Here is a 22116-nt window from a genome sequence, read left to right as displayed (position 1 = left end):
GCCGAGATATGTGGGAAAAAAAAAGGAAAACAAGAATGAAACATAAAAATTTGGTATCATGTTCATACGCCCCCCACCCTTCCCTCAAGCACCTCCCTCTCTCCCATATGGCGCCTTCAAGCAGAAAATAAAACCCATCAGGAAGGAAAACAAACCAAAAAAAAAACAACGCACTTTCATCTGTGCAAAGGTATGAGTGAAGATTTGCTCAAAATGTGAGAGCAGCAAAGAAGTAGAGCCGGAAAAAGGGAGCAATGAAGCGTCTGATGTAGAGTTTGGGAAGCGCCGAACAGATGCAAATGCTAGATGGAACGGTGGACCTGACGTGATGTGTATGTGTGTATGTGTGTATGTGCTTGTGTTTGTGCAACCTCTGAGTTGCACACTCACTTTGCCGCCGCTGGTGAAGGCGAGTTGCGGCCGACGGGGTGAGGTGAAGGAGCACCGGTGATCGAAGAACGCTTTTGGGTTTTGAGAGCATCGAGCTTCTTCTTGAGCGCCTTTTGGCGGCTCTTCATTTGTTCGAGTACTAAGTAAATGTCAGTTGGGCTGTTACTAATCATCATAATTGGGCAAAGACACGTACGCTTTTGTATTGACCTTCGGTCTTCACCATCAAGACCATTGATTTCCTCCGCGTCGGATTTGTGACCTGGTACGTCCTCTTCTTCCTCGAGGACGGCTTGAAGCATAGTGATGGCAGTCCAATAGTTGATGTCGCAATCGGCCAGGTTGTGACCTGTGAGCTCGTCGATGGCTGCTTGACGGCTCATCTCAAGAGAACGGTCGTACAGTAGCTTTTCGGCAGTAACTCCAGTAGTAAGCAGAATGTTCTCAGCAGAGCCCACGGCAGTCGCCGAGCCTGACGCTGCAGACTGGTTCTGAGGATGGCTGGGGTGGTCAGGTGGCAGTTGCTGCTGTGCTTGCTTAAGCTTGCGAGCAACAATTTCTGATTTGACACAGCACTCGTTGAAGCGATCTCGCATCCAGGAGACGACCTGACCGAGCCTGGCGTTTGTACGACTAGTTCCGTCAAGCCCGCTATGGCGACGAGTCCGACTCCAGTAGCTTCCGGTGAGGTCCATGGCCTTGTTTAGCATAGCAAGTGTCTTCACGAACAAGACCAAGGCTTCCTCGGAAATGAGGAGGATAGTGTCAGGCGTCAGATCTTCATCGTCTTCGTCGTATTCAATGACATCGTTGCTTGGTTTGCGAGCAACCCCCGTGGACCCATCACCCAAAGCCGGGTCACTTGGTGCAACAGGGACTAGTTGACTGTACTTGACTTCGGCAAAACCATAGACGACGTGGCTGAGTTGTGCCAGATCCTCGATTCTTCGAACAGTGAGCGAGTCCTCGTCTTTGCTGACCATCTTGCCCCCGTCACCAACAAGCAGTATACTGCTTTGCGCGGTGGGGTATGCTGGGAACGCCGAGTATCCTTGGGGCGGCGGTGATACGCCTTTCATGATAGGTGGTGAAAGGCCAAGTCCTCGGATGTTGACCATGTTCATGGCCTTGGATAGCGCAGAAGTTGCTGTTTCAAAGCTAGGCCGGTATTGTCGCCGACTGTATGAGCCAGTGCGTTGATGTGTGATTGTGGGCTTTTGCTGGATCTGGATAGCTTTTGAAGGGACGGCACCAGTAGTCGATGTGGGAGAGCCTTGTGTTGTCGACCGTCGTTTGATCGGGGTATCCCTATACATTGGTCGATCTTGCTGTGTTTGTGGGCTGTTGGCAATTTCGTCTGCGAGAGCGTCAATCTCTACGCGACGCTTCTCCACAAACACGAAGCCCTCGTCTAAAGCATTATCCTGTGCAGCTCGCTCGGCCGCCTCTCGTAGTACTTCAGCTCGTTGTGGAATACGCTCACGGTCGAGATGCTCTTTCAAACCGGCAGGTGGCGGTGCTGGTTCATCGCGAGAGTATCTACGTCTACTAGGTGCAGCCTGGTCTTGCAGGGTTGCGGTGCGTGCGGGTGCCGTTGCAGCATTGCCAAGATGTGGGCGTCGATGGTCGCGATAAGATGCGCGCTCCTCACTGGGATCGACTGGCGTAATGCTAGACCTTCGGGCAGAAGCCGGTATCAGCGGCGTGTTTGAGTAGTTTCCAGAAACCGGTCTAGAGCTTGGCCGCGAGGAAGGCCTGTTGCTCCTGGGCGATGAACCATACGGGCTGTCCGAAAGCGGGCGATCCATTTCGGCAGGCGCTTTCTGAGCTGGTCTAGGTTGCTCAATAAGCGGCTCCAATGCAGAGGTTTGGAGGCGTTCAGAAGCCTGCATGGATCCGGGCAAATCCTCGTCCACCATTCCAGGAATCTCATCGCGAATAACAGTGTCTGCAAAGAAGGATTCATAAGACATGCGTTCGGTTGGCTTCCGCTTCAGTAGGGCGCGAATCAGGTTCTTCATAGCCCGGGTGCAAACAAGGCCTTCTGGGAACCGAACCTGGTCCTTGCGTTCCTCAATCTTGCGCAGCAGCTCGACGTGGTTGTTGGCCCTGAACGGAGGACGAGCGCACATCATCTCAAACAGAACGGTACCTACAGACCACAGATCAGCTTTTGCATCGTATTTTTCGTATCGCAGAATCTCGGGAGCCATGTAGAGCGGAGAGCCACAGAGTGTTTCCGCCAGCGAGGTTGTCGGCAGAATCCTAGCAAAGCCGAAATCAGCAATCTTGAGCATTGGCAGAGAGGCGATTCCGGTAGCGGGTATCAATGAGTTTGCGCTTGCGGCGAGAGGCATTCGTTCGAGGGTTCCGCTTTGCGAGTAGAACATGGAGGAGGGATTCAAAAGCAGGTTCTGTGGTTTTAGATCACGATGAATGTAATTCTTGGACCTTAAGAACTCCAGGGCACTCGCCATCTGCTTGGCAAAGTGTCGGACAACCACCTCGTTCAGACCGCCGACAGCGGGGTTGGGGTACTTTTCTATCATGCGCTGCGTCTGGGGGTGGTTGACCAGATCGGTGCGCTTCTTGATGAAGGCTGACAGGTCTCCAAGCTCGCAGAACTCCATGATGATGTGCATGCGCGAGGGCGCTTCTTGACAGTCAATGAGCGATACTATGTGGGGGTGGTGGAGGCTGCGGAGGATGGTGATTTCGGAGACGAGGTTGTCCTTGAGCTTCTTGTTGAGCTTGTTCATGTTGACTGACTTGATGGCGACCGATTGGCGCTTTTCCTGTAGACGGCCGTCTGGTTAGCGACGGATGGGCTATGTTTGGGTACGGAGAGGGTGGGAGTAGTAGAAGCAGCAGTAACGTACAATGTGAATTCCACAGTAGACTTCGGCGAAGCTGCCCTTGCCAATGTGGTGCAGGCGCTTGAACTTGCCAATGATCTGCTCTGAGCCTGGGGCAGCAGATGAGGATGGGGATGCCCCCGAGCGACGGGGGGCATGGGAGCTTGGTGAAGCCATGATGGCAGCACGGGTTATGCTGCCTGGCTCGGCGTCGATGGTGAGTGTGTATGTACTGTGGGTGGTATGGTTGTGGTGGTGGTGGTTGGTGTGGTGGTAGTGGAGGTTGTTGCAGTGAGACGGGCTGTTGGGCGTGGGGTAGTGGTGGTGGTGGTGGGTAAGTGGCTACCAGCGCAGATGCAGGTACAGGGTAGGGGTGAGCGAGTTGTACATGAGCTGTTGAGGGGGGGTAGCGGGGCGGTGGTTGTGTTGTCGGGACGCGGAGGTGTTGTTGGCTGTATGCGGTGCTATCGATAGTGGTGACGGGGACGCGAGGCGAGACGCAGGGTGGCGGCGAGACGTTGGCGCGAGGTCCGAGGGTTATGGGCAATGCACGGCGACGGGGGTGGGGGAAGCGACAGCGACAGCGACAGCGAGAGTGACAGTAGGGAAGAAGAAGAAGAAGAGGAGGAGGAGGAGGAGGAGGAGTCGAGGGCAGTGAGCAGTCGAGTGGCTTGGGAGGTTTAGGTAGACGGTCGAGTGGAGGGACCCCCAGGCTCGACTCGCAGTCATGGGGCAGGGCTTAGCGCGCCGCTAGCGCCGCCTTGATAGGACTGATAACGACGCGTGCGAGACGGGGCGCCTCTATGGCTGCACCGACGACACGAGCACACTATCGCCCATGTCTGGCACACGGCAATGTACACATCGACTCTCCAGATGCTCGTCTGCCCGTGTGGCCCGCCCGAGAGCGCGCTCGTCGAGGCGGCGCCGGGCCATGGGCTCTGCCTTGGCTGGCTGGCAGCAGGCGACAAGAGGGGCGCCCATCATGTGGCCGGCGGCATGACCACAGCGCACGCCATTCGCCTGGGGCATGAGCAAGCCAGCCTGCCATATCTGCCATCTGTCGTGCCCAGCCCAAGCACCTCGCTAGCACACATTCCCACCACGGCTTATCGCCTGTCTGCTCTAAGTACACTACCCGTCTCATCCCTGCCTCGGCACCCGTCGACGGCCGCCGCTGTGACTTGCAGCTAGTGTTGCAGTCCCGCCCAGTTCGCGACCGAGCATGGGCGCGCTAGCAAGGCCAGCCTCCAACTGCGACGGCGATGACGTAGCACTGTCCACACACACACTCACACACTCACACACTCACACACTCACACACTCACACACTCACACACTCACACACTCACACACTCACACACACCCATGCCCACCCTCGTGTGCTCACACGCCTGGCCGGGTCGGCAGACTCTTGCATTCATTCCATATATAGCCCCGTCTCTAGTTGAGCCTCCTGCCTGCCTGAGCACCCTCGGTACCTGCATGCCACCTGACGCCCGCTGCCACGGCCTCCTCACAGCCTGACCCCTCGCACCAGAACCCACAGCACCACGGGCACAATCACGTTGTCGTTGCCGCCTGTGAGCACCGCCTCGTTCAGGCTCGCTCCTGCTGCGCAAATACCGGCTTTTCCCACCGTCATCGCGGCCTCCGTCACCCACCTCCCCGCCGTCTTTGGCGCCATCTGACCACTGCTCCCCCATCCAAAGTACAGCCATGCCTTGCCAAACACAAGCCCAACCGTCACCGCAACCGCAAAAGCCAGCGAGCCCTCGAGTGACTTGCCACCTGCCCACGGCCACCTGCGACGTCCATAGCGCCGCCCGATGAGCGATGCTGCTGCGTCTCCCATGCCTACACAAACCACTCCCGACACCATGCTAATGTCTCGACTCTTGACCCCCCACTCTCGCCACGGCTCTCCCCCACTTCGCTCTACCCCCGCCAGAGACAGCCACAGCGGAATCGCGCACCCGATGAGAAGGAAAATGTGCGAAACCACCACGGGTCCGCGGAGATCCCGCCCGTCTACATACGGCGTGAGGAATCTAGCAATCGGCTTCGACAGCGGCGGAAGCTGCGAGGCGCGAATCAGATCCAGCAGAATGAAAATGGCCAGGACAAGCGCCAGGGCTAGCGCAACAAAGCATGGGTCGACGTAGATGGTCGGCAGCAGCATGGCCACCATGGTTCCGTGAAACACCTTGCGGCGCGTGTCCACCTCAACAACAGCAGACAGTGAAAACACTGCGACAAGGCCCGCCACAATGGTGCCCATGCAGTATATGCACAGCAACAGCCGTGTGTTGGCTTCGCCTAGCAGCACAAGCCCAACCCGTTCGCCAAGTGCCATGTCCTGTGTCCCTGCAGCCATCTCATCCGACATGTCTCTCAGCGGCAGTGCTATCCACCAGTCCAGATTCCACTCAAATACTTTCCATCGCACGCTCGGCAAATTGCCAAATAGGTAGCTAATCGCCCATCCAAATGGCTCATGGCCATACAGTGCGTATTTGCTGACAGCATACCGGATTGGGCCCAGTATCAAAACCACAACCACCAGGTAAAAGTAGGCTGCATACAGCCACTTCCGCATTGCTGCTTGTGCAGGCGTAAGCTCCAGGTACGACTGTGCAATGGATTGGCATCGTTTGCCATGTGAGAATCGATGCCGTGATGTGTGACTTTCAGCCGTGAGAATAGGCAAAGTGTTGCTACGCGTGCGGCCCACGCCATACGCTTCCTCCCTCTTTCCATTAATTTTGTCAAAAGATTTCTTTGAAGCTTCGGCTGCCGACTGCGGCTCAGCTCGGCCCGTAGACAAGATACGTGTAGTGCTGCGTTGAGCTATGTCAACCTTGAGGCCTTTGGTTCCATTTCCAAACGTAGCGGCGTCATCATCATCATCATCATCATCTGCATCACTGTCGCCATTCTTCGTTGCAGAGCCACGTCCATTACGTCCGGACCCCAAGCTCTTGTTCAATATTTCCAAAAAGCTTTGACGAGCCCGAATCACCTGGCCTGCGCGCCGGAACCTCCAGCGGGGGATGCGTGCGAGCGCAACCCCCCACTTGAGCACCTTGCCGCAGCATACAAACACGCCCAGTCCCCCCATCCACAGCAGAATGCAAAGTATTATCGCCTGAGGCGAGTTGGAAAATAAAACTAAGTTGATGAGCCCAATCGACAGCAGGTGCAGCTCCGTTGGCAACAGGCTCGTTGTAGTGAGATAGTACAAAGGCGGCAGCAGTGCCTGATGTAGGGGAAATAGACAGACAAGCATCTCTGGATCCAACCCTTGGTGCGGAGGGGGTAGTTTGAGCTTGTACGGCTTCTGTGCCGTCAGTCTAGACGGTACATCGGTGTTCTCAGCCGCGATGAGCGGCATAATGGATATTAACCAGTGAAGTGATGAATACCCCAAAGCCGAAGGATTGAAAGGAATAATCCTGGCTGGCAATGCTGCCAGTCCAAGCAGAATGTTTGGAAGCAAAGGCTTCGGCGACGAAGCAAAAAGCGAAATGGCGATTAGTACAGGCAGTATTGGCGGGTAGAGTATCGTGGCCGGGTCGAAAGCGGCTGGCACATGGATCCGCCGGTGAAGTGCAAGATTCGAGTGTTTCCCCCAAGAGTAATAAAGTAGTCGTAATGGATATAGACCAAGTAATGTCACAATCATGGTAGTATGTGTGAGCAATTCTGCTGAAGCTGGTATTAGCCATTGTTCCAATGATCTTTTTTTAGGGGGGAGGGGGTAAATGACGGCTGACCTCTGTGCCACGACAGCAGCTCGCTCCAGCACTCGCATCCATGGACGGCAAGAAGGCCAATACCCGCGAGCAAAGCCGTCTCCGTTGCTCTCCTTACCATCTCATTCCGCCGCCTTTGAAGATACTTTTGCTTGGCTGCCCTTGCCTCTTCGTCGAGGTGATACGCAAGCCCTTTTCGCTTCCCCCGATTGCTGCCGCCATTGACAAACTCGTCGGAAAACTTGCTCCCCTCATCGTCGATTTGCGTAGGTGTAAGCAAGGGACTACTAGCCCATTGCCCGCCTTCTCTTGGCCGCGCATCCCGAAGTCCCTTGTGAAGGCGCAGAGGAGGCGCAGGCAGTGCTTTTACTAGGTTGTAGCCTTCGTCGTCTGCCTCGGTGCCGCTTTCGCTGGGTGATTGCGATACCGGTTCTCTGCGCTTCGCACCATTCTTGCCCAATCTTGCGTCGGCATGACTTGGGGGTTCCAGGCCCACGCTATGCGCTCTTTCGGGATACTGGCCGCGTATCTCGTCCCCGTGGCGTAGGTAAGGGTGTGGTGACCGCCGGAATAGTTGGACATCCTCTACGTCTGTAGGCGCAAGTGCGGGGGCTACTTGTTCCGTGTCTTGCGACATGGCGCAGAACGCCGGTTCTTGTCCAACTCTTGCGTATGCCACTGGTGGTCGAGTGTGCGACTCGGAAGTGCGAGGCGATTGCCGTCAATGCATGGGCAATGGCTATCTGGGGGTGAGCGGTGGCAGCAAGCCAGTCTGATGTCGAGCCGTGGCTGAATGCAATCGATAGTAGCCGGATGTTCTGGAGAGCAATAAACAGACAGGGCGAGCAGTTGGAAGCGCTGCCAAGTGACGCAAAAAACCAGCAATGGTAGAAGTGTCAACAATCATGGGCCGCCAATGCCTGAACACACAATTATCACATGTTCGGGAGGCCTGGCAAGGCTGACGTTGCAGGTCCACTACGCGTCTTCCGACTCCCGCCTTGGGGGACGTGTGCAAGCCCATCAAGCGCTTGTCTACTTCCTTACATTGCCATTCCCCCCTGCAGAATCCCATCCCGCAGCCCATGACGCAACGCCAAATTCTTGTACAATCGGATTTTTAGCCTTTGGCAGCCATCACCAGATATCACTGTACTCAAAAATGCAAGACCACCAGGCTTGCAACAAGAGTACTGCCATTTGAGTTGCAACTTCTGCCTTCTACTGTTTTACAGTTACTTTGTCTATTTTATTTGGGCTCTGACTGTCTAGCTGCGCGGGCGTCACAAGGCCCTTGCTTGTATCTAGCCCGACACGTAAATGTGTCAATTACTGCAGGTACTTGTGTTCTTTCAGCCAAGAATTCACATCCTCCGAATCCCGCACAACCCATGCAGCCTTTGCATTAATACTGTCCAGGCTCTGAGAAAGTGCCATGTCGAAGCCCTTTGTGCTCTTGTTCTTGAAAAAGGCTTCAATGTCTTCAACGTGCTCACGGTGCGTGAAGCAAGACGTCGTGATAGACACGACGGAGCTGAGCATGCTCAGACTTGGAGGAAGCCTGCGCTCGAGTTCTGCCCAATTTTCCTTGACCCAGTTCCAGAGCGCATGGCATCCTGCTGGGTGCGTTCTTAGTGCTCCAATGGGGAGGTAGATGTCTTGGCCCTTGACATCGTCACTGAGCGCCATATCAAGCGTGCGCTTCATGAGCTCTGGTGACTTGGCCCGCCCCAGCGACCGAAGAGCAGAGTTGCGTTCGTCGCTTGTCGCTGCATTTCGAGCCTCGTTCACAATGACATTGTACTGGTTTGTTGGTCAGCAGGGAGACGCGGAGTAATCAATGTGGAAGTGACTTACCTCTTCTTCGCCACCATTGTTCAGTACAATGGCGTATACGCTTCCACGAATGTTGGGATGGATGGCAGACTTGTCGCCCGCCTTAAACTTGGCAAACATGTCGAAACAGGCTTTGGTGATCTTCTCGTCACCTGCCATACCGGCAGCACCGAACATGAGGCCCTTGAACTGCTGCTGAATATGTCCGTCATTTTCATTGAACTCCCATCCCAGCTCGTGTGCCTTTTCGGCGCTCAGGTCGAGTTGGAACTTCTTCAGGGCATCCCTGGTCTTTTGGTCTTCAAACATCCATGCGCCTCGAAGCACTCCAATGCGCGACAAAATCTCTCCCCAAACAACAAATTCCGACTCATCCTTGAAGCTATCGAGCAAAGAGAGGATTCCAGATGTCTTTTGGTACCCAGATGCAGCCAGTGAACCAGCATCAGCAATCATACCGGCCCTGTCTTCAACGGTAAGAAGTCCTTCTTTCGCGGCAATACCAAGCTTGCGTAGTCGTTCTGGTGTGTATGAAGTTCGGTACAATCCAGAGTGGTCTGCATTTAGCTTGAAGAAATCCATATCCTTGAGCTTAAAGTCGGCCTCGCGATCGAAGAGGGTCAGGTCCTCATCAACACCATCCTTAGTCCGAAGTCCAAGGAAGACAGGGTACAGAGTCTGGTCTTCTTCAGGCTTGACATCGGCAGTGCGCAGGAAACGGTTCTGTTTGAGATGGATCGAGTCGGTGCCCTCGGTGACGGCGACCACAGGGTAACCGACCTTCTTGGTCCAGATGTCCATGACCTTACCAACATCCTTACCGCTGGCCTTGCCCAATGCAGCCCAGAGATCACCCGTCTCGGTGTTGCCGTAAGCATGCTTCTTGAGGTACTGGCGAATGCCTTCCATGAAGGTCTCCTCACCAACCCACTTGGAAATCATGCGAATGACGCTGGAGCCCTTGGAATACGAAATGGCATCGAAAATCTGATTGATCTCGTCTGCACGCTTCACTGGAATCTCAATGGGGTGGCTGCTGCGCAGGGAGTCGAGGGAGAGTGCGCTTGCAAGATTGTCAGTAACGTAACCTTCCCAGACCTTCCAATCAGGGTAGAAGACGTTGCAGGAATACCACGACATCCATGTCGCAAATCCCTCGTTGAGCCACAGGCCATCCCAGAAGTCCATGGTGACAAGATTGCCGAACCACTGATGCGCGAGTTCGTGTTGCACAGTCTCGGCTACGCGCTGCTTGGTGGCGGCGCCACTGACCTTTTCGTCGATGAGCACATCAACCACACGGTAAGTGATAAGACCCCAGTTCTCCATGGCGCCAGCACTGAAGTCTGGAATGGCTACCATGTCCATCTTGGGCAGGGGAAAAGGACTGTCAAAGGTCTTTTCGTAGAAATCGAGCGTCTTTGCTGCCAGCTCCAGGGAGAAGCGGCCATGCTCAATGTCTCTGTCTTTTGGTGCATATACTCGCACCGGGACGCGGAAATTGTTGGTCTCAATGTAGTTGAGTTCTCCGACAATGAAGCACAGAAGATATGTCGACATGAGTGGCGTGGGGTTGAATGTAACAGCCTTGCGCTTTCCGCCTGAAATCGCACTGTCAACTTGTTTCTCCGAAGCTACATCCATGTTGCTCAAGCATGTCATTTTCTCGTCGGCGACAAGCGTCACTGTGAACTTGGCCTTGAGGGCTGGCTCGTCGAAGCAGGGGAATGCACGCCTAGCATCGGTGGGCTCCATCTGGGTTGTGGCCATGTATGTGGTGGAGCCGTCCTCGGCCTTGAACGAGGAACGGTAGAAGCCAGCCATGTTGTCATTGAGGATGCCCGAGAAGGTCATGGTGAGCTGCGCCTTGCCGCCGCGGGGGATGGTCTGGTCGAAGCTGACCTTTGTCGTTTGTGCCTCTTCATCGGTGCTGACGGTGGGAGCCTCTGAGATGACCTGCTGGCCGGCTGTGATCTTGGTGGAGTGGATCTTGAGTTCGTTGGTATTGAGGGTTACGGATGTGGTGTCGTCGACGACGTCCAGGCTGGTGGCGTGTCAGCAAGCGGGCGCATGGGTTGCAGGGAGAAGTGGGCCATACTCAATTGCCACGGTACCAGTGTAGGTGAACTTGTCAAAGTCTGGCTCCAAGGTCAAGTCGTAGTGCACAGGCTTGACATTGGTGGGCAGCACCTCTCGGCCCTTGGAGACGTCCATGGCGGAGTGGTCGTCGACTCCGAAGTGTCTGCACATGTTTCTTCGGTGCGAGCAATAACGGACGGGGGGAGCAAGAGAAAGACGGGAGGGGGGAGGGGGCGAAGGGCGAGAGGGCGCGTGTTGTAGCCGTGGTAGCTGTAGCTGGGCGCGGGTAGCGGGGTAGTATCGAGAGCTTGTCGTGGGGCTCGAGAGCGTGTGCAGCTGTGGACTCCGGTGAGCACTCAGCCGGCTGCGCGAGGCGGTGATGGCCTGCCGCGACAGCACCACACGCCCGCATTGCAGGGCAGAAGCGCCATTCTGCTTGAAGCGCCGCATCAGGCCCAACCGCTACAGTCGATGAGGGCGTGCTGCGGTGAGAGCGCGCTCGTTGCAATTGGCCGGGCGAGGTTTGGCAGGGCAGAGAGGGCTTGCGACTGCACACGCCGCTCGGCTGCCCCAGTGTTTGTGCCAGTGTGCGTGTGTGGCCTAGTACAAATACTCTCCCGCCGCCGTCCTGGCAGAGCCTTTCTTTTTTTTCTCTTCTCAAACACCGCAAGGAAGTCCTCCCAGCCATCTCCCTCTCTGCAGAGACGCTGTGTGTTCTGGCAACATTGCCAGTCCTTGCTAGAGAAAACACTAGCCCTCGTTTGAGCCCTTCTACAACCACGCCGTGAGTGGAAGGGTATAGAAGTAGCGCTACATGAAAACTGTCTTGGGGCAGATCAGATGATTGAATCGGCAGCATGCCCCATTGTCCGACGCAACCGCTGCATTGATGATGCATTGCGTGCAGTTGGTTTGCTTCTTCCTTGGGTGGCAGCCCTCATGCATGTTTGACTGATGGATTGATGTCATGCTCTCCCTCGCTCGCGTAGTACTTGTGCTGGCCAAACCTGGGCGTGCTGGGTGTTGGATACAAAGTCATGTGACGTATGCTGCTTTTGAGCCAGGAGACCATCAGCGCCACGGACAACGATGTGCTCTCGACTGGCCTCAGAGACACAATGGGAAGAGACGCCCGCCTGGCCATTGACTGTTGCGAGGGCGCCCAAGCGTTGCTCGCACTCGCAATACACAGATCATACATCGCCGAAAGCCGCGGGCGCGGGCCAATCACAGCGCCCGCCGACTTGATTAGGTCTCGCCAAGCCTCGAGCGAAGAAGTTGCGACCAAACAGCCCTCCTTCACCACTATCACCAACGCCGACAACCCCCATTGATCCACTTCCCCTCTCGCTCCGAGCCGGCTTCACACAACCATGTTGGCTCGCTCAGCACTGCGTACGGCACGCACCGCCGGCGCCGCGACCCGCAATGCCACCAGCAGACCAGCTTCGGTACGCCTCCCACACGGCCCAGTTCCCGCAAACGGCTCCCGCGAGCTTCATCGACGCCATCTCCGGCATCATACTCGGGCCTGGGCCTTCTTCTGTTGCAATTGAATGTCTGGCTGACGGATTGGGTGATCACAGCGCTTTGCCTCGACATTCGCCTCTGCCGAGGGAGCTGCCTCCGCGTGGAAGAACAACGCCCTCCCCGCCGGTGCCACCATCTTCGCCGTCGGCTCCACTGCCTGGTACTGGCATCTCTACGGACGCGATGTCGATGCCATGACTCCCGCCGAAGAAGGGTGAGTGTGCCCACTCGCTAATTGCCCTCTAGCCGAGACATGGACAGCATGACGTCCATGGCTACGGCGGCGGTAACAACGACAACAGCCGCAAAGAGAAGATGCAAAAGAGAACGAGGAGAAAAATAAGCTGACTGTGGAATTGATAGTCTGCACCCTACCCAGTACCCATGGGAGCACGAAAAGTGGTACAAGACGTTCGACCACGCTGCGTACGTCTTCCCCGAATAATACTCGCATATTCATCCTAACATGCCAATAGCCTTCGTCGTGGATTCCAGGTCTACCGTGAGGTCTGCGCGTCGTGCCACTCCATCTCTCGTGTCCCTTACCGAGCTCTCGTTGGCAAGTTCATGACTGTCGATGAGGCCAAGGCCCTTGCCGAGGAGAACGAATACGACACTGAGCCCAACGACCAGGGCGAGATTGAGAAGCGCCCCGGAAAGCTCTCTGACTACATGCCCGCGCCTTACAAGAACGACGAGGCTGCCCGTGCTGCCAACAACGGTGCGCTGCCCCCGGATCTATCGCTCATGGTCAAGGCCCGCCACGGCGGTTGCAACTACATTTTCAGCTTGTTGACTGGTTACCCCGAGGAGCCACCTGCGGGTGCTGTTGTGCAGGATGGGCTCAACTTCAACCCCTACTTCCCCGGTACCGGCATTGCCATGGCTCGTGTGCTATACGACGACTTGGTTGAATACGAGGATGGCACAAAGGCTTCGACCTCACAGATGGCCAAGGACGTTGTTGAGTTCCTCAACTGGGCGGCTGAACCCGAGATGGATGACCGCAAGAAGATGGGCTGGAAGGTGCTTGCTGTGACGAGCGTCTTGTTCGCTCTCAGCGTCTGGGTCAAGAGGTGCGTTTGCAGTGAGACATGGGCACAGGGTGAAGCAATGCTAACGAGCACAACAGGTACAAGTGGGGACCGCTCAAGAACCGAAAGATCCTCTACCAGCCACCACCCACCAAGAGCATCCTGGACCACATCCCCAAGCCCAACAACTCTGGCAAGACGAACCAATAGGTGTCAAGCGGGGTTGGATTTTGGGCGAGTTGGAAGAGCGGGTAGCGGCAGCGTGTGTGTTCTATATCTTGTACAGTGCCAAGTATTTCCAACAATAAGATTTCCTTGTCTCGTGACATGACTGAGGGCTGCATGTGTGTGTGTGTGTGTGTGTGTGTGTGTGTATATGTGTGTGTACATGGGCCTAGGGTCCTTGCATCCTGCTGGCCTAGCTACTGTATGCATGTATGTATGTATATATGTGTGTGTGTGGGTGGGTGAGGTTCGGGTTAATAGTTTGAAGAGCAGCAGCAGCAGGCAACATGGCGTCATCCGGGGCAATGGATTTGTGCCTGCCGTCTGGGTTCGCTTGAGCATGCGGCTAAGATAGGCGAGAGCGGCACCCAGAGGCTGATGTGTATGTACGTATGTATGTATGGTAGTGTGCAAGTCAGGACTGTACGTTTGTTGACGACGACCAAGACGTGCACTAGGGGGCTTCTGGACTGTGATGGCATGCTGGCCTCGGCGCGGTTGCAAACAGGTTGCAGGTTGCAATAAGCAAAGCGATGCCCCACCCGTTGGTGCATACTTGCAGTGTGTAGTCTGGCCGAACAGCGCAACAGAGGCTGCACCCGTGCCCAAAGACACTGCACCCTGGCGTCTGCTCGACCCCAAGGCAGAGCTACACGTGTCACGGCTGTCGGTGACACACGCACGTCAGGACGGGCTTTGTCGGGGTTGGGCTCCACGGCGGCTCCCGTCGAGCCTCTTCGCCATGGGTGTGGTAGGCCTGCGTACGGCTTGGGCTGTGGGCGGTAAGGGAGGTGGACAATGAGCATGTACCACGTATGCGACTAGAGCCAACCACTCCACGACTCCCCCAGCCGTGCTACTACGACGCCGCGCCGGTGAGGCCAAAACAATTAAATAGCAGCACAAGTGGGCGGTGCATGTGCAGTAGACTCGCTCGATCGTCTCAGCAACGGTACTGCTGTTGTCGCTGTCACTGCACGGTCGTCTTCCGCCCCCCCGGCTGCTATTAGGTGAAGAGGCCAGACTATTATGTCCCAAACAGCACGGCTGGATTTTTCTCATTGTCATCTGATTTGGAGACTCTGGCGCAGACCTTGACGTCGTCACACGATCCGCCTTGCTCCAGCCTGCGTGCGACCAACACCACCCACTACCACACTACTGCCACAACCCAAGCCTCCATCAGACAGCCCGAGTGTTTCGAGCCCTTCTGCCTTGACTTTCTGCCGGCGAATCAGCGCCCTCCGAGCCCACCACAACGGCGCCGTCAGGCATTCATCAAGCGGAATACCCTGGTTCCCACGGCAGACCTTATTCTGCCGCTCCCCCCCTCCCCCCTCCTCCCTTTCTTGCGCGTGAGCAACGAGGGCGTCAGCATCAACAACGCCGACAACGACAACAACGCCGGTTTCGCACAGAAACACTGCACCGACGCCGCTGGACGTCTGCAGCGTCTGTCGTCTGCCAACACACCGCCGTGTACAAAGTGCATCGCTGTTTTTCGCAGCGCCCGCACTGCCCCGCCCACGCTGAAAGCGGTCAGCAAAAACACCCCCACCACCACTTTCCACCCTCCCGTCGCCCACCCCCGTCCGTCTTGCCCTCCGGATCTCGACTGCTGCTCACCCGCCCCATCTTGACCCATCGCTCGCTCCCTTCCCTGCGCACTCAGGACTCCGGACTCGGCCATTCTCTACCAGGAGCAGGCTCGAGTGCGGCTTCTCCTCCAGCACCGCCAACCTCATGCCGTTAGTCATAGCCCATCTCCCCCATACTCGCGCTATGCCTCGTGCCCCCTCTCGACGCTCGGCCAAGTCGCGCGCTACGTCGTCATCGTCGCGTACGACGGGCAGCACTGCCCCGTCGAGTGTCTCGATTACTCCCCCCAAGCGCCGCTATCATGTCAAGGGCGACACTAACGTTGCGATCAGACTACGGAAGGGAATCATTGTCAACAACCACACGGGCGCGTACGATAACGACGACGACGACGAAGATTTCACTGACGAGGACTCGGCTGGAATCCAGGTCGTCTCCGCCAGTGAAGAGGAGTACAGCACTGGTGAGGAAACCGAGGACGTGGACGACGAAGAAGAAGAAGACGAAGACGACGAAGACGACGAAGACGACGACGAAGACGACGTAGAGGAAGAGGACGAAGGTTCGTGGGACTACATCGACGAGATCAACCCCTCAGACTCTGCATCCCGCCCACGCGCCGTCAAGCACCACTCTGCACCACATCGTGCCGTTGCTCATCACCCCATTGTACACCACGCCGTACACCCTCCTTCGGTAGCTCCACCTCGACAAAAGCCGTCTCGTCGAGAGCGAACATCTTCACGCCACGCTGCTCCTGTTCCCGATCCCCCCTCCCGCCACGAGAGCCACAGCCGAAGCCACAGCCGAAGCCGAAGCAAACTGGATCGCCAACGCAGGCCGCGACGGCAAAGGCCTCAATCCGTCCCTCATCAGGAGCCTCTCGAAGTCGAGGACGATGACGATTACCCATATCCCCCCCAAGTTCACGGAGCCCCGCCTCATGGTCACCCAAGCGCTGGCTGGGGCCATATACCCCAGCATCCGCCCAATGCCTTTGCACCTAGCATGGTTTCAGATCCTCGATATCAGTACGGCTACGCAGGAGGCACGCAATCACCCCCGGGTCAATTAGTCCCATTCGGCCATGACTCCCATGCTGCCTATGCACAGAACCCCTTTGCACCCAATGGGCAAAACCCCTTCACACAGCCGCCCCCACCGGCAGCAGATCCACGCGGCGGCTACTTTCCCGAATATCAGGATGCTCGTTACCAAGACCCTCACCAGGCAGCACGCAAAGCCCACCGTTCCTCGATGCCGGCGGCACCTCCTGGGGAAATGATGCCTTACTCACCGACAGGCTACTATTCAGCCTACGGTGCTCAGCCACATGGCATGCCCCAGCACATGTATCCCTACGGATCTCCTGAACACGCACCACCACACTCAACACACCCATCTCCACCTCCACCTCCACATCATCCACGTCCACCTTCACAGAAACCCTCTTCAAAACGGGCTACACCAAAGCCTCAGCACGAGGAAGAGCGTCGTGCCGCCCCAACTCCACCTACACCTGCACCTCAACCTCCAACTCCAGCTGCTGCCCCCCCACCTCAGACTCCAGCGCAGATGCATCTGCAGTTGCACCAGCCGATACAGCAGCCATTGCAGCAACCAATGCAACAAGCATTGCAGCAAGCTTTGCAGCACTTGTCGCCAGTGCAGCAAATGCAACACATACAGCAAATGCAACAAATGACGCCAATGCAGCAAATACAACACATACAGCAGCTGGAGCAAATGCAACAGTTGCTTCAAATGCAGCAGCAAATGATAGCTACTCCTCCGCCCGCTCCACCTGCACCTCCGCCGCCACCTGCTCAACCAGATCCCAAAGAAGAGGGCATGCTGGTTAAACTCGAGAAGCTCTTACTCCACAAAGCTGACGAGGAGGAAAAAGCAGCCGAGCAAGCCAGGAGAGATGCGGAACTTGCCAAATTTACCCGTCTTGAGAACTTGCTCATTGCCCAACAAGAAGCCAAGATAGAAAAAGAGAAAGCTAAGAAGGAGGCTGCCGAGAAGGCTGCAAGAGAGGCTGAAGAAGCGAAGAAGAGGGGTGACGAGGACAAGCTTGCCAAATTGGAGCAACTCATTCTTGCTCAGAAGGATGAACAACTGAAACGAGAGGCTGCTGCAGATGCCGCCCGTGCTGCGGAAAAGGCCGCTGCAGATGCAGAAGCGGCCAGAATCGCAGAAGAGAAGAGACAGGCGGCCGAAAAAGCCAAAATCATGGTCGAAGCAGCCGAAAAGGCGCGAGAGGAGGCCGAGAAGAAGGCGGCTGCCGAAGCCGAAGAGACTAAGAAAGCTCACGAGAAAGCTCTTGCTGAAGCCAAAGCCGCTCAAGAGGAACTCGAAAAGGCAAAGGCTGCCGAGGCTGAGGAGATCAAAAAGGCTCATGAGAAAGCTTTGGCCGATGCCAAGGCTGCTGCTGAGGAATTGGAGAAGGCTAAGAAAGCTGCCGAGGACGAGGCTGCTGCTCTCAAGCCATCCGATGCACCAAAACTCCCAATCAAGTTCAAGGATGCTGTTGGGCGTAAGTTCAGCTTCCCATGGGAATTGTGCAAGACATGGAAGGTAGGTAAACATTCATTGCGTGAGGTTGAGTGGCTACTTACATGAGATCAGGGCATGGAAGAACTTATCAAGCAGGCTTTCCTACACGTCGATGTCATTGGGCCTCATGTGCACCAAGGCCACTACGATCTTGTGGGACCGGATGGCGAGATTATTCTACCCCAGATCTGGGAGACGGTAATTCAGCCTGACTGGGCCATTACCATGCACATGTGGCCTATGCCAGAGCCGCCGCCACCACCACCACCTGAACCAGTAGTAGAGGTTTTCCCTCCGCCACCTCCACCACCACCGGATGCGCAAATGTTTATGTCGCAAAATCTCCCTCTCAGAGGCAAAGGTAAGAAGGACAAGAGCAGGAAACGTGAGTCTGAATCTCACGCCCACGTCATTACAGTTCCTCCTCCCCCTCCCGCAGGTGCCATGCCTCCACCACCGCCACCTCCTCCTGGCCACCCCGGCGAAGGTCACCATTCGCCACCAGCCGTCATTGTCGTACCTAGCGGCAGTGGCGGCTCGGGTCACTCTTCACGCAAGAAGCCTACTCCCTCGCCGTTTTTCCGATGGGCTGCCGGTACCGCTGTCCGCAAAGACTCGTCCAGGAAGAAGAAGTAGGAGAAGGAGAGGTGTTGGATGATTGATGAGTTTGATGTGTTTGATGCGTTTTATGTGTTTTATGTGTTTGAAATGTTTGATTTGATTGGTTGACCGAGTTGCCAGGAATGGGTTTGGCGTTTGCTTCTTGTCTGCTCTTCATGTGGATTGCGGAGGTGCAAACCCATGTGCGAAGATACCATCCTGTTGCGATTAATGTTTTCTGGCTTGTTTCCATGTTGAATTCTAATACATTCTATAGCAGCCTGTTGTTGGATCATTCTTGTACTAATGTACTTTGTCTGTGTGTGTCTCTCTCTCTCTCTTTCGTCTTGTGAGTTCTATCCTAGTGTTTGTCTAGTTACTGCTCCTTGATCAGCTGCTGTATTCTTGGGATATGCTCCAGAGCCTCAATATACTGGCTTTTCTATCTCAAACATAGAGTCACAACAAGCTTTGTACATTGAGCAGATACTAGTAGGAACTGGAGATTGATTTTGTAAAATGTTTGGGAAAAAAGAAAAATCCATCATTCATTGTATTGCATCATTCATTGACTTTGTTGGTAAATAATTCAAACAAGTCGCTCTATTTTTCCTAATTGAAAACACACCATGTCAGACCTCTGCGGTAAAGTCCTTTCGGATGGTGAGATTTTCAAAGTTCTCTTGATTCTCAATCACCAGTCCCTGCTCATTTGCTAGATGCAGCAAGCAGATGAAGCAATAGCTTGTAGAGATATCTGCCATTGTTTGCTTGGGGTACACGGCTTGCAGGCTATTGACCACCTTGGTGAAGGTCAGGGAGCCATCGACTGCCTTGACGGCCGGGTCGTCGACAGCGTCTGGCTTAGGTGGCGCGGAGATCTGTTTGTTGCGTTAGCTCGCTGCTGGTCGAATGTGCAAGTAAATCAACGTCTCGAACAAGTACTTACACCTTCGAGCCCGATGCCCTTCCACAACTCATCCTTGAGCCTCTTCACATCCACCTTCTTCGCCACCCGGGCGTACTGAACGTATTCTGGTCGGAATCTGCGACTCTGTGTCACTAGTTGCGCACCAAATGCGTCGGCTTGTGAACTTGGTAATGCGCCATCCAGGGGTTGTGTAGCATTCGGGGCTTCAGGGGCGGGTGAGAAATGATCTCGAGCATCTGCAAAGTCTTCATCGTCGTCAATAGGTCCGCCAGGCATTGGCAAACCGTCGTCTTGGAAGAAGTCTGCATCGTAGTTCCCTTGTGGGGCGCCATCTTCGACGTCGTTGCCTTGGTTGGCCCAGTAGGCTTCATCAACATGACCATGTACAGGTTCACTGGCTGGCGGCTGCATCCGTCGTCCTTCCCTTCGCGGACCCATGCGCGCTTTAGGTTTGAGGAACAGCCGCAGTAATTGTCTAGAGTTGAAATGCTTGTCGTCTGGAAGCAGGTTCCGCGACTTTGATTTCCATTGTGCTTTTGGTAGCGAAATGGTGGAATTTGACGTTGCAGGCGTGTAAAGCATATCTGCCAACGACTGCGACATGGGCGCAATGAAGTCAATCTCAAAGGGTTCCTTTTCTTTCCTTTTGACTGTTGGAGCTGCCTTGCCCATGTGCTTGACTCGCGAAATTCGCCAATGCTCCGGTCCTGCCCAACTCTTCTTGAGGGCTTGGTCGAAGTAGCTCAGAATGTTTTCTTGTTCTTGGTCGCGACCATGCACCATGGAGACGCCGTACTGAGCATCAGTACCGACAGCACCCTCGCCCCCCTCTCCGGCTTCCTCGTTGTCTTCAATTCCCATGGTATGGACGCGAGCTTGTGGATCCCGGATAGCTTCACGAGCCCAGACCTCACCACCTTCACCAAAACCAGTTTCTGGAGGTAGGTCAAAACCACCCATGTTCACGTCATCATCATCGAAACCCATAGGGTTTTCATCATCAAGGAAAAGACCGGATCGATTACCAGGTTCGTCTTCATCTTCATCTTTGTCCTTGACGTCGTCGCGCCAGTCATCAGGGGCCTTGAGGAAGGGAAGATCCATGGAACCATTTACATCTCCAAGATCGAAAGTCTTCATTGAAGGACAAACATCCTGTCCATCAAGCCGGGATAGGTCGGGAAAGTATTTGGCAGCCAGTCCTGATATGTTGATGTCGATATCGTCGAACGACTGCGCATCCTGTGGCTCCTGTGACTGCTGGCGCGAATCCTCGAGACCTGCACTTGGACGTGTATCTTCAGCGGTGGCGTCACCCGCATCATCGCTGCTATCGAAGACAATTCGGCCTTTTCCGTCAATAGCTAGATGATTGAGCAGTAGACCCTTTGCGCCTCCTTCGTCAAAATCGGCAGATGCCTTCTTGAAGAGTGGGTCTACAGAGAACTCGAGTTCCATCTTCTTATTCTGCAATTGAGCAAACGAGGATGCCAGGGTAGCTTCAGCGGAACGTGCAGCCCTTTTCTTGCGCTTCTTCTGGCCATCCTCGCCATCCTCTCCTTCGCCATCGTCGTCATCACCCTCTTCTCCGTCTTCAGCATCGCCACGGCGTTTTCTGCCAGCATTCTCTGCGAGTCCACTCAAAAGTTTACCAGTATCGGTAGCGACGCTGTCGACTCTGCTGGTGTAGATTTTGACGCATCCGTCCAGAGTGCAACTCGCTTTCTGGAAATTGACACCGTCGCCTTCTTTGAGCAATGACATTTCATGGAAGTAGTCGATAAGTGCAAAGTTCCATGAGTTGTTGGCATTGATTTTCTGTTTGGAGATGTTAGCATCTGCGTCGAGTGCACCATCATGGGCGTACATTGTCTGTGGCCATCTTCATCCACTCTTCGAAATTGGCCAACAGCGGCATGACACGCTTGCCTGGCGTGACTGCAGTGCCGGTGATGTCGGGCATGCCATCCTGGCCTTGGGAGGGAGTGTGGGGGCTGTCCTGGCCTGCCGCAAGTGACATGCGCTTCCTGGCGGGCGTTGCAGTCGATGCTCGCAGCGAGTTACGCTGGGCTTCATTCTGGGCGTGGCGGCGGTTGGCCTTTTCCCGGCGGTCGTCGTTGAGGGGTACTCTATGCGAGTTAGCCGGGCCCAAGGGCGCGACGTGTAGAGAGCGGATCGGCCTACTTGATGGGCGTCTTCTGCGGCGAGGCAGCCGTCGTATACTTTGCCGTGCGCGGCATGGCTGCTATGGACGGGTGGACGTGATAGCCTGTGTAGTGGGGGGGCCGGCGGGGAGTCCAAGCCGTGGTGGTGTTGGTGGTCTTGTTTGTCAACAGCCAGGCCAAGGTCCGAGCGTAGGGCAGAGCGCCAAGAACAATTACCACGCGACGGGTGGATAGATCTGCACCGCCACGTATCCGCTTCACCGCCACACAAATCCGCCTCAACGCCACACCCACCCGCCTCAACGCCTCAACGCCACGACAAGACAACGGCCAACCAACCCAAGTGACGACACCCGCGGCAGGGCCTCTGTCGGCCTCCTGCCTGTCGTCGGTCTACGCCATCACCTCTTTCCCCTCCAACCTGTTTTCTTCTACTTCTCCCAAACTTCCAGCATCATTATCGCGCAGCCGCTTCCGCTCTCCGTCCGCTCGTCTGAGCACGCCGACTATTGCGCCTATCATAGCCCAGGCGACAGCAGCGCCCGCTTCTGCTCAAAC

The 22116-nt window shown here is 55.5% G+C and overlaps 4 protein-coding genes across 4 annotated transcripts; 2 read left to right on the top strand and 2 right to left on the bottom strand.

Moving 5' to 3' along the window:
- Positions 1-242: 242 nt before the first annotated feature.
- Positions 243-11365, bottom strand: PSV08DRAFT_411745 (peptidyl-prolyl cis-trans isomerase; the record flags this gene model as incomplete). The annotated part of the gene is made up of 9 exons (XM_066093898.1): positions 243-529; positions 587-3185; positions 3270-3477; positions 4766-6830; positions 7085-7654; positions 8240-8244; positions 8343-8803; positions 8858-10880; positions 10935-11365. 9 exons carry the CDS (start codon positions 11363-11365, stop codon positions 387-389), a joined length of 8505 nt encoding a protein of 2834 aa, XP_065948634.1. The 3' UTR covers positions 243-386.
- An 863-nt stretch (positions 11366-12228) lies between these two features.
- PSV08DRAFT_325078 (cytochrome C1 family-domain-containing protein) lies at positions 12229-13801 on the top strand. The gene is made up of 5 exons (XM_014224146.1): positions 12229-12366; positions 12502-12659; positions 12809-12871; positions 12922-13521; positions 13578-13801. Exons 1-5 carry the CDS (start codon positions 12289-12291, stop codon positions 13687-13689), a joined length of 1011 nt encoding a protein of 336 aa, XP_014079621.1. The 5' UTR covers positions 12229-12288; the 3' UTR covers positions 13690-13801.
- A 1252-nt stretch (positions 13802-15053) lies between these two features.
- Positions 15054-18791, top strand: PSV08DRAFT_12211 (uncharacterized protein). Its single transcript, XM_014224147.2, has 4 exons — positions 15054-15452; positions 15636-17883; positions 17935-18223; positions 18281-18791. Exons 1-4 carry the CDS (start codon positions 15448-15450, stop codon positions 18496-18498), a joined length of 2760 nt encoding a protein of 919 aa, XP_014079622.2. The 5' UTR covers positions 15054-15447; the 3' UTR covers positions 18499-18791.
- A 95-nt stretch (positions 18792-18886) lies between these two features.
- PSV08DRAFT_228892 (condensin complex subunit 2/barren) lies at positions 18887-21633 on the bottom strand (the record flags this gene model as incomplete). Its single annotated transcript, XM_014224149.1, has 4 exons — positions 18887-19343; positions 19412-21211; positions 21261-21522; positions 21578-21633. 4 exons carry the CDS (start codon positions 21631-21633, stop codon positions 19095-19097), a joined length of 2367 nt encoding a protein of 788 aa, XP_014079624.1. The 3' UTR covers positions 18887-19094.
- Positions 21634-22116: the final 483 nt, after the last annotated feature.

The sequence above is a fragment of the Bipolaris maydis genome (assembly GCF_028858645.1).
Source record: "Bipolaris maydis strain C4 unplaced genomic scaffold PSV08scaffold_12, whole genome shotgun sequence".
NCBI classification, from domain to species: domain Eukaryota; kingdom Fungi; phylum Ascomycota; class Dothideomycetes; order Pleosporales; family Pleosporaceae; genus Bipolaris; species Bipolaris maydis.
This window is presented reverse-complemented; position numbering and strand designations above follow the sequence as displayed.

What these genes read in the sequence shown, in the direction of transcription:
- PSV08DRAFT_325078 (XM_014224146.1), top strand. Translation starts at nt 12,289, where the DNA reads ATGTTGGCTCGCTCAGCACTGCGTACGGCACGCACCGCCGGCGCCGCG. An exon ending in ATGACTCCCGCCGAAGAAGG is followed by an intron (nt 12,660 to 12,808) that starts GTGAGTGTGCCC and finishes TGGAATTGATAG; the next exon opens with TCTGCACCCTACCCAGTACC. An exon ending in CTCAGCGTCTGGGTCAAGAG is followed by an intron (nt 13,522 to 13,577) that starts GTGCGTTTGCAG and finishes CGAGCACAACAG; the next exon opens with GTACAAGTGGGGACCGCTCA.
- PSV08DRAFT_12211 (XM_014224147.2), top strand. An exon ending in AATTGTGCAAGACATGGAAG is followed by an intron (nt 17,884 to 17,934) that starts GTAGGTAAACAT and finishes ACATGAGATCAG; the next exon opens with GGCATGGAAGAACTTATCAA. An exon ending in TCTCCCTCTCAGAGGCAAAG is followed by an intron (nt 18,224 to 18,280) that starts GTAAGAAGGACA and finishes ACGTCATTACAG; the next exon opens with TTCCTCCTCCCCCTCCCGCA.